At 40.0% G+C, this 11,331-nt stretch overlaps 1 protein-coding gene across 1 annotated transcript; it reads left to right on the top strand.

Annotated features, from left to right (window-relative positions):
* Nucleotides 1–2,304: 2,304 nt before the first annotated feature.
* On the top strand, nucleotides 2,305–8,985 carry LOC107110378 (protocadherin gamma-B4-like). The gene is made up of 2 exons (XM_015411154.1): nucleotides 2,305–4,707; nucleotides 8,977–8,985. The coding sequence occupies exons 1-2, from the start codon at nucleotides 2,305–2,307 to the stop codon at nucleotides 8,983–8,985; spliced, it is 2,412 nt and encodes an 803-aa protein (XP_015266640.1).
* Nucleotides 8,986–11,331: the final 2,346 nt, after the last annotated feature.

The following is an 11,331-nucleotide window of genomic DNA, read 5'->3' as shown; positions in this document are numbered from 1 at the left end:
GTTTTAGAAACTTGCTTGGATAAATGATAAAGGACTGTGGGCTATACTGTTGTATTTATCTTATTGTAAGTAGGATCCTATTTATGTAACTTCTGTATGTTAATACTTATGCTATACTTCAGTTTTTTCTGGTGGTTCCAGACTTCTAAAATTCTAATGCATTGGTTATTGAATGTCCCATTTTTGTGATTGTACTGGCTCAGTATGTGTAGTCCGCCTTGAGTCTCTGTGACAAAGGCAGACTATAATGTAAATAAATGTAAATAAATACATTTATAGATAATGTAAATAAATACATTTATAGATAAACAAATATAAGGTCAACAGTCGTGTTAGTCTGACCCGCAATCAACAGTCATACAACTTATAAGAATTGCTGTACATGTATTGTGCTCTGAAGCATTACAATATGATACACAACTTAATAGAATTTATAAACCAAGGTACAGCGTCGTCTCCAGATTATTTACCAACGTTTCCAAAAATGAATCTTCTATTTTAGTCGTGTGTGTCCAGATTTTTTTGTAATAAATACATTTATGACACGGATACATTATCCAGATATATTTGTCTTCAACTAAACTATGATGTGAGTCTTGTCATGGCCCAGAGCTTCAAAACCATGGCTGAATGATGAAGGGAAGCCATCTAAAATTTAATCTAGACAAGACGGGGTAGGGATGCTGGTGGTGGGAAAGTTGCTCTTATGGATGGATTTGAAGTTATGGGCAAAAAGCTGATTTTATGGGCTGATTTATCTACATTAGTTTAAAAGTCTGGACCTGGATTTGTTCCTTGAAGGTCAAGTTGGCACAGTTCCTAGGAGTGCTTTGTCTTTTATATCCAGTTAGGAAGTTTTCTGCTCTTTTAGGCTCAGTTGACTTAGATACTCCAATCCACGTTTCTATAGCATCTGGGAGGACTTCTGTAATGTGCTCTATGTGGGGCTGCTTTTGAAGGCAACCTGGAAACTTCAGTTGGTACAAAATGCCACAGCTCATTTGATAACAGCTTTGGTTACTCACGCAAGACAGATATGTGTGTGCATGTGTATATAGATATATTGATCTCCAGACTAAAATAGGCAATGGAGGGGAGGGTTTTAGTGTTCATGTACTCTTCTCCACACCAAAAATTCATTGTGGTGCAAGACATATATTTTAAAAACGGACTGAAAAGGACCCATAATTTGAAGCTTATGGGGTTAAATTTATCAGTAGAAACTTAAAAGTAGAAATTGTATATGATATCACTTTTATGTCTAATTTTTATTCAGAACTTAATCTTAAACAGATCTAAAGAGAGAAAGAATGCAGTGATCTGCAGTATAAAATGAAGACACTAGAAGCGAGTCATAATCTTAAAAATAAGGGCTGTCAAGTGGGGCTTTCAAGTCAAGAGATGAACAGAGCTGGTTTGCCATCACCCTCCTCAGCATAACAACCCAGGTCTTCCTGGGTGGTAAGGTAAAGATAAAGGTTCCCTTGCTCGAAAGCCAGTCGAATCCGACTCTAGGGTTGCGGTGCTCCTCTCCGTTTCAAAGCCGAAGAGCCAGCGCTGTCCGAAGATGTTTCTGTGGTCATGTGGCTGGCATGACTAAACACCAAGGCGCATGGAACACTGTGACCTTCCCACCTTCCCTATTTATCTACTTGCAATTTCTTGCTTTCGAACTGCTAGGTTGGCAGGAGCTGGAACTAGAGATGGGAGCTCACTCCGTCATGCGGCACCTGGGTCTCGAACTGCTGAACTACTGACCTTCCACAGCCTGCAGTTCAGCGTCTTAACCACTTGAGCCACCGCAGCTCCTTTCCTGGGTGGTGCCCCAGCCCAATAATAACAATGGCCAGTCCTGCTTAGTTTCCAAGCTCTGGAAAGCTTGGGCCAGTCTGGCCTTTATAATATTAGGAGGACTTATTATAAGGAGTAAAATAAGCAAGCAGTAAAGTAGCCTGCTGAGGAAACAGCACTGAAATGCATCCGGGAAAAGAAGGCACAGATACATATTTTGAATAATCCTCCCAATTGCTTTGTAGACATATAAGAAAAATTATCACCATGCAGTTCTTCATGTGGACTCGTGGTGTCACTGTTGGACAACAGGGGAGCATTACTGGAACACATTTACGGCTCCTGCAACTGGGTCCTTTTTATCTGATCGGAAAGGCAGCTTTGTTTTGAAAGCAGATCAAAAAGGGAATTTTCTTCATTTCCTAAGGATCAGCAAATGACTGCACTGCTAACATCTTACTGCTAAGAATTTGGGTACTTGAAAATCTGAGGGGGGAAATCCCAGGAAAGGCAATGAATGAAATGAGGGTGATGGAAAATAGAAATGCAAAGACGACGAGGGAGATAAAGAGGCAAGTACTCTTTCAGTTCATATTCTTGTCATTGTTCTGTCGAGTGCTGTCTCAGCCGATTCACTATTCAATTTTGGAGGAAACAGAAAAGGGTTCGCTTGTGGGGAATCTTGCAAAAGATTTGGGATTGGATGCTAAAGAGCTATCAAAACGCAAGCTTGGTATCTCTTCAGAAAAGCAGTATTTTACTCTTAATGAGCAAAATGGCAACCTGTATGTGAATGACAGGATAGACAGAGAAGAAATCTGTGGGAAATCACCCTCTTGTGTCCTAAAATTAGAAGCTGTGGTTCACAGCCCTTTGAATGTATTTCACATACAAGTTTTGATCAAAGACATTAACGATAATGCCCCACATTTCCAGAAAGAAAATATTGAACTTAAAGTGAGTGAATCAAGTCTGCCGGGGGCTCTGTTTGTCCTTGGAAATGCCGAAGACAAGGACATTGGAGTCAATTCTCTTCAGAACTATCACTTGAGCCCAACTCCTTATTTCAAACTAGAAGTTAAAGAGAGCAAGGATGGAGGCAAATATGCAGAATTAGTATTGCAGAAACAACTGGATAGGGAAAAAGAACATGCACTCCACTTGGTCTTTACGGCTCTGGATGGGGGAGATCCAATAAGATCCGGGATAGCAAACATACATGTTACTGTTACTGACATCAATGATAATCCACCTGTTTTTGACCAGGAAACTTACAAAGTAAGCCTGAAGGAGGATACACCCAGAGGAACTTCCATAGCTCAAGTTAAAGCATCTGACAATGATGAAGGATCAAATGCTGAAATCACTTACACTTTCAGTAGCAAACAGAAATTCAACCTGGATCCACACGATGGAACAATTACACTTACAGAGAGTATTGATTTTGAAGAAAGGCAAAGTTACATGGGGATAATACAGGCCACTGATGGGGGTGGTTTGGTGACACATTGCAAGCTGGAGATTGAGGTTTTAGACCTGAATGACAATCCTCCAGAAGTAGTTCTTACTTCTGTATCCAGTCCAATTCCTGAAGACTCCATGCCTGGAACTGTTATTGCTTTGCTGAAGGTTCATGACAAGGATTCTGGGGAAAATGGGGACGTCACTTGCCAACTGAGAGATATTGTGCCTTTTCAGATTCTTTCATCATCAGATAATTATTTCAAACTTCTTACAGATAGCTATCTTGACAGAGAAAAGATTCCAGAGTATAACATTACAATCATAGCCACAGACAAGGGAATCCCATCTCTCTCCGCATACAAAACCATCTCTCTACAGATCTCGGATATCAATGATAACCCTCCAGCCTTTGAAAAGTCTTGCTATACTGCCTATGTGCCAGAGAACAACCCATCCGGATCCTCCATTTTCACTGTCAAGGCCTCTGACCCAGATGAAGATCGCAATGCACAAATCACTTACTCCATCCTCAAGAGCAACATTGAGGACCTGCCTCTCTCCTCCTACCTCTCTATTAATTCTGAGACTGGCACCATTTATGCACAGCGCTCCTTCGACTATGAGCAATTCAGGGAGTTTCAGATTCAGGTGCAGGCCCAAGATGGAGGCTCCCCATCCCTCAATAGCAGTACCACAATGAGAGTATGTATTCTGGATATGAATGATAACACTCCACAGATCCTCTATCCTTCCCAAGGGACTGAAAGTTCATCTTTGTTTGAGATGGTGCCTCGGTCAGCTGAATCTGGTTATCTGGTGATGAAAGTGGTGGCAGTGGATGATGACTCTGGACACAATGCCTGGCTCTCTTTCCACCTGCTGCAGGCCACCGAGCCCATTGGGTCTCACACAGGAGAGATCAAAACAGCCCGAGCATTACTGGAGAGGGAAGCTGTGAAGCAGAGGCTGGTCATTATGGTGAAGGATAACGGACAGTCTCCTCTCTCAGCAACCGTGACTCTGAACCTCGTCTTTGCTGAGAACTTCCAGGAGGCGCTTCCAGAAATGGACACTCAACCCAGTGATTCAGACTATCAGTCTGATCTCCAGTTTTATTTGGTTCTGGCCTTGACCTTGGTGTCCTTCCTATTCCTTGTGACTGTAACACTGACCATTACAATGAAACTCCGACAGTCAAGGAATCCAACCTTTCTTCAGTGCTTTATTCCTGATGCAAAGACTGCCAACATTTTCCCTCCCAATTATGAGGATGGGACTTTGCCATATTCATACCAGGTCTGCTTGTCTTCTGAATCTAGGAGAAACGAGTTAACTTTCCTGCAGCCCACTGTCCAAATAGCAGAGAATATCCTCTGTAATGTAAACTCTGATATTTCCCTGATGCTGAATGGAGAAAACAATTTGGATGGTAAAACAGAGAATATGGAGAAGGTAAGTTTTGGATGGGTTTGCCTCATGAGCAATTTAATGAGTACTGCTTGTTTGAATGCAGTTTGTTGCAACCATACTTGCTGCTCCTAAAAGGTCTTCCTAATTTAAATAGAACTATGATTCATTAGCATACCAGTTACTGTACAGCAATGGGCATATTCTCAAGGGCCAATAATCTGTTTAGGTTCTATGGATCTGGATGATCTAGATACATGAGGTTATGAGATAACTAGTAGTTTAGTTCAGGTTTTATTATGGCCCAAAGGCCATTCAGAAGCAGGGGAAAAAACTCTTTTATAGAATTGATTACCTGCCAAAAATCTCAGCATACATCATTAATCTTAAAATAACTAATAGTATAAAGGCTAGAATCTAAGTAGATTATATACAGGTAAACATGGCCCATATTTTCATTACAGCAAACAGAAACATTACAGCAAACAGAAACATTCATTTTTTGGTCAGCCCCTGCCAGGAAGATTTTGAGAATCTTCTGCTCAGAGAACAGTGGTTTTTTTTTATCAACCAACACAGGTTCCAGTAAATCCAAGCATACATAAAATCTACAATGGAAAATCATGCAAGCCAATGTTTCAGTCAGGTTAGCAGGGTAAGAACAGAATCTATGTAGAAAAGAACAAAAGCCAGTGTAAACACATGGCAATATTGTGGATCAGTTAGTATTGATAGATAACATTCGTATTGCTGTGGGATCATTGGAACTAAGTTGAATAGTAGGGGAAACACACACCACAGGCTTTATGCCAATGATTTTTGAAAGTTGATACCCTTTATACCATCTTTGAAGGCTTGTTTGTGATGATATTTGTTGGTACTGAATACTGGCAACTTTTTCCAGGGCTCTTATAAATCCTGATGGGGGAACTGGTGGAAATCAGCACAAAGCCTTTGGTTACCTCATTTAGCAAATTTATTTCAAAAAATAATTTTAATTCATCCACAATTCATTAGAACATAAGGACTTAAGAGGAGCCATGTTGGATCAGGCCAATGGCACATCCAGTCCAACACTCTGTGTCACACAGTGGCCAACAACCAGGTGTCATCAGGAGGTCCACCAGTGGGGCCAGACTCCAAAAGTCCTCCCAGTGTTGCCCCCTGAGTAACAAGAATACAGAGCATCACTGCCTCAGACAGTTCTATCTATACCTTACGGCTAATAGCCACTGATGGACCTCTGCTCCATATGTTTATCTAATCCCCTCCTGAAACTGTCTATACTTGTAGCTGTCAACACTTCCTGTGGCAGTGAATTCCACATGTTAATTAATCTTTGAGTGAAGAAGTACTTCCTTTTATCTGTTTTAAACCTACTGTTCATCAGTTTCATTGACTGCCCATGAATTCTTGTATTGTGAGAAAGGGAGAAAAGTACTTCTTTCTCTACCTTCTCTATCCCATGTCACCCCTTAGTCATTGTTTATCCAAACTAAAGAACCCTAACCTCATTAACCATCTTTTTAAAAGTCTTTTAAAAAAACAAGTTATCCACTCTCCAATTAATTATTACATTCTTGTAAAATTCAAGTTTTAAAGAAATCAGTGCATGATCTGGGTATATTATAGAACCAATATCCATAGAATTATACATATTGATATAATGGCCTGGATATTAAAAATAATCTTTTATCGAAGTCAGAAAAAGGTAAAACCCTTCTCCTTTCAATGTAAATTCTTCCATATATCCTCTATCATATATCCATACATTCTCTAGTTTAAAGAACTTTTTAGATTGTTTAAATGATCACCATAAAGATTTTTTGAAAAACGTTTTCCCCAGCTCTGGAGTGTTCCATCTCATTTTCAGATACCACATTAAAGTCTCCACCTAGGATCAATTCTCCTAAAAATTGTATTGAAGTTTTGGTCAATGTCTATGTCTATATCTCTCTGTGTGTGTCTGTATGTATACAGGTATTTGTTTAGATTTTTATTGATAGTTTAATAATGAACCTTGAGAGACTGGAAAAGATTAAAGGCAAGAAGGTATTGATTGTGGTGGGGAAGGAAAGGAGAGGAAATAAAAGGTAGAAAAAGTGGTTTATAGAAATTGTTGCTTGTACTACTAGTACTAGTATTACGTTTGTTCTTGCACTGTAAATACAGTTGGCCTTCTGATGTGTGCCCTGAAAGGGAGAAAAGTACTTTATATTTAAGTCATTGTAGCTTTTTATATTTAAGATTCTATATTGAAGATTATTGTAGATAGATAGATAGATAGATAGATAGATAGATAGATAGATAGATAGATAGAATACCTACATCTGTCTATTTAAGATCTTTTAATATTATGCCTAGAAAAAAAACTGTTATGGCTTTACCTTCTTCCACTTTAGAGAGTATTTGAGCAATAATTTCCCAGGAACTTTAGGTATATGAAGAAATACTAAGCAATTAAACTGTTTGATGTTCAGAGTATCCTGATTGGCTGCTTCTGGCTTCATCAATGCACAGACAGGGTAAAGGGGGAGATACGCAGGGCCATAGCTAATGTGGGGTCTAAAGGGTGACACCCCCTCCTGAATTCGCAGCCCCCCAAATCTGGAAGGAGCATGCACTCCGCTGCCCAACTCTGCCCCCAGCTCCGACCAAGGCCAGCAGGCATTGCAGCTCTGGGCAGGGCTGTCTGTAGCTGGACCACCCCTACCCTGGATAGGTTGCTGGCCTGTCCCATTTCTCCCTATGTCCTGCATAGATTTGTGGCGATTTCATCTGCCCTTACTTCAGCGCTGCCTGCAATCAGAAAGGCCTTAATGTGCCTCATTTCCTATTCCGGATAGGTGGTTTAAAGGAAAAAGAGAAACGGACTTCACATGTTTCATCACAGTCAGCACCACAGAACTTTATCCATCTAATTTCTGATAAAAACTCAATTAAAGTAGTAACTTTTTAATATGCACTTCACTTTTTAAAAGAAGAGCTTTTTAAAGGTCCACACTGTGGATTGTGACAGCAATGTAAATTCTTATTAATCATGATTATGGTGTTTATACCTAGTGTTTACTTCTTCAAATACTTACATTTCACTTTATACAACTATGTTAAATTATCCTTGTGACAGTCATTGCTTACACAATAAAATTACATTGCTACTACTGTGTCATCACCTGTGGTGTCTAGTTACGGTTTAGTCAAATCTGCATTGGATGGATGCTGTATTCATATTTATTTTTCAATTTTGTGGCACACCCTACTGCCATATGTTATGTTATTTGACCTTTTGGTCTAAGTTTGCAACAACCCCCCCCCCCCCAAAAAAGCATTTTTTTCCTTCTGTCAGGCACTAGTGTTTCCGGGCTGCAGCTGGCACTCCCCAGGAAAGAAATAGTGGAAGGGGCTTTGCATGCTGGCCTGGTGTGTGGGTGCTGCATGGGCTTATGAAAGTTTATGCCAGAATAAATTGGTTAGAATTTAGGATACTATGCACTTTTTTTTTGCTTTAGCTTGCAATTTTATTGATAATTTAAGATTTACATGACAATCTCCATGTAACTCAAAGGCTAAGAAAAGACAATAATAATGATGTACTCAAAACATCCATGAGAAATTTTCTAAGCCACATTGATATTTCAGTCAAAGTAAACGTATCTCAACCGCAATACTGGAGTATATCAGGCTAGAGAGGAGAATCTGACTCATTTCCAAAGTAGACTTTTGTACCCTTTTGAATTCATTCTGATATGAAAGGCATACACTGAACAATCTCTAATTCTATTAATAATTCAGTAATTGATATCAGAAAGGAAATCAAGTTTTAAGACTGTAGGGGGCACAACACCCTTGTTAGCTTTGCTCTGAATTAAGAGGAATTTCATTGGTTTGCTTATTGACGTTAGGTCAAAATGTATTGATTTTATTTGTTATTGTATGGCTGGCCCAAAGTCAAAAGCAGTAAGTGCTTGAAATAGAAAATCCCATTCTACACAATCTATGGCTTTTTTCTACATCAGTAATTTTGAGAATAGCTTGTGCAACTTTTAAAAAATTACAAAATACAGAATAATACAAATTACACAACACACAAATACACCCATATAGCCATTATACAAGGGGGGGAAAGAAAATAACATATCTAACCATATACATTTTAACTCTTCATCCTTCATTTATTGAATTGTACAAAGGACACCTTTTCTTAATCTATTTTGAGACCAGTGGTTTCTTTCCCACATATGCTTGTGTGTTGTGAGCTTATCCATTAGCATCATTTACCCAATTCTCTAAACCAATCCTTTCTCTTTGTAACAGCCTGTTTGAATTACAAAGTCCCATTCTATATAATCTAAGGCCTTTTTTCTGCATCAGTATTTGTGAAACTAGCATTTAGCTTTTCCCATTAGTATCATAAGCAGGGGGCGGTGGCGCAGGCAGTTAAATGCCTGCACTATAACATCACTGAGCAGCCACTATGGCTGTTCGAGTACCACCGTGGTCAAGGTGAGCTCTCGACCTTCGCCCCAGCTCCCGCCTACCCAGCGGTCTCGAAAGCAATTTAATTGCAAGTAGGTAAATGGGTACCCACCCTTAGAGGGTGGGGGGCACCCTGTGTGGCTGACTGAAGATGGCGGCAATGGCGGCGGCAATGGCGGCGATGATGACGGCGGCGGCAAGAATCCTGGCGCGGACGGAAGTGGCGGCGTGGTGCAGCGGCGGCAAGCGAGCGCGATCGGGAGGTGCGACGAGCGATCCCTGGTGGCGGAAAGAACTACACCGACGGCTGCCGAAAAAAAGAAGATGAAGGAGCGTGCGCAGATCCCGAGCACCAGCCCAGCGGAGCCGGAAAGGACATAGCCGGGCTGGGAACAGGCAAAGCGGCGCGTCAAGAGAAGAGCACACCACCTCCGAACGCCGGGAAAGAAAAAACATCCCCGCCAACAGCCAGAATCCCGTCCGACCGAACCGTGCCGACCCGACAAGGAAGAAACATCATATGTCACCACAGAGGGGGTGCTGGTAGGCTATCCCATCCCCTTACATACATTGTGGCCTTAGCTAGGGACAAAAATGGTGATTAGCACCAGAAAAAACTTGTAAGCCGCTCAGAGACCCCAACTATGGGATTAGAGCGGGATATTAAATGGAAAGTATAAATAAAATTAACTATCTTTCTAGTAGTATTGACTAAAAGAGCTATTCTAAGCAGGTCTAGTCAGAATCTTACTCAGGTCTTTTCAATGAGGATTACAGTTCAATTCTAACAACACTTTCTTGGGAGCAAATTCCAACCCTGAATAAAATCCCTGTTCTCTCAGTACTGTATGGCTGCATTCATAAGGGCACTTTCCTGGGAGTATTCTCTATTGAATAACATGAGACTTACTTCTGAGTAGACCTTAGTCTTGTTCCCAACTAAACTGCTGCAAAAGTTTATAGTTACAAGTGAAATAGGCTGATATCAACTTGCATGGTGCAGAACTTGATTGGGTTTCAGGATAAATGTATCTGAAGTATCCTTTCATGGTTTAGGAATCTTACTTTCAGAAACTGTAGCATTCATTGTGTCACTTAATGGATCATAACTTGTAGAGACAAACACCTTATAAAAAAGAGAACTTATCTGAGGAATACCTAACATTAGATGGATCAACTCAGTAAAGGAAGCCACAGCCTTCAGTTTGCAGGACCTGAAGAAGCCTGTTATTGATAGGGACTTTTGGAGGTCATTAATTCATTTGGAAACAACTTAACAGCGCGTAATACACACATGTGGACATGCACCTTTCTGTAATTATAAGGTTTGATTGCTTTTTCTACCACTGATATTATCCTGGCAACTTGTTTTTTTAAAATCATCTCACCATTGAGGCTTGTAAATTGGGTATTGAACTCACAGCAATCCATGTAAACCGGTCAAACACAGAGTTCAAAGAAAATTTCACCATCGTCAAAGTTTTGCAAAACTTAAGTATTTGAATAGACTTTTGACATTGGACTTTGGGGGGAATTCCTTCATTCCACTGAATCAGTGGAAATAACTTCTGAGGAACTATGTATAGGAGTAGACAGCATATCAAGTTTTGTTAATGGGTTAATATTAAATATAATAATTAAATTGTTGTATATTTTGATTTTCTCCTAAAGAGCTGTGTCTCAGAATTCTTCTTTTTCAAAATTTATTTATCCTAGAAACTCCATGACAAATTAGACCTTAGCCTCCAAGCATCGTCCTCATGCGTTAACCAGCTCATTCAGCCCCCCACTTCATAGATATTTATTTATATATTACATTAGATATGCTACCAAAGCAAGCACTCCCTCACCATTAAGCTCCTCTGAACATAGCCTTGAACCTCCAGTGGAACTAATGATAGATCAGTAGAAACATAATAATGCATGAATCTTGCTGTAAGTGAGGGAAAAGCTTTTCCCATCTGTGGGTGATTTAACTCACAGATATGCATACCTGTTTCTGTGTGTATGTGTGTATTTTTAAATGGTTGCACTGGCACTAGGTTGATCAAAAAAAAATTCTCTGTAAAGCTAAAAAATGCTGTTTTAATTGTTTGAATACCATGGTGATATTGATGGGCTTGGAGAATTTATTTTCACAGTCTTGCAAAGTAGGGAGTACACATTTGAAATTATTCGGCGACTGCAGCAGGC

Source organism: Gekko japonicus, unplaced genomic scaffold, assembly GCF_001447785.1.
Source record: "Gekko japonicus isolate JY-2015 unplaced genomic scaffold, Gekko_japonicus_V1.1 scaffold834, whole genome shotgun sequence".
NCBI lineage: Eukaryota > Metazoa > Chordata > Lepidosauria > Squamata > Gekkonidae > Gekko > Gekko japonicus.
This window is presented reverse-complemented; position numbering and strand designations above follow the sequence as displayed.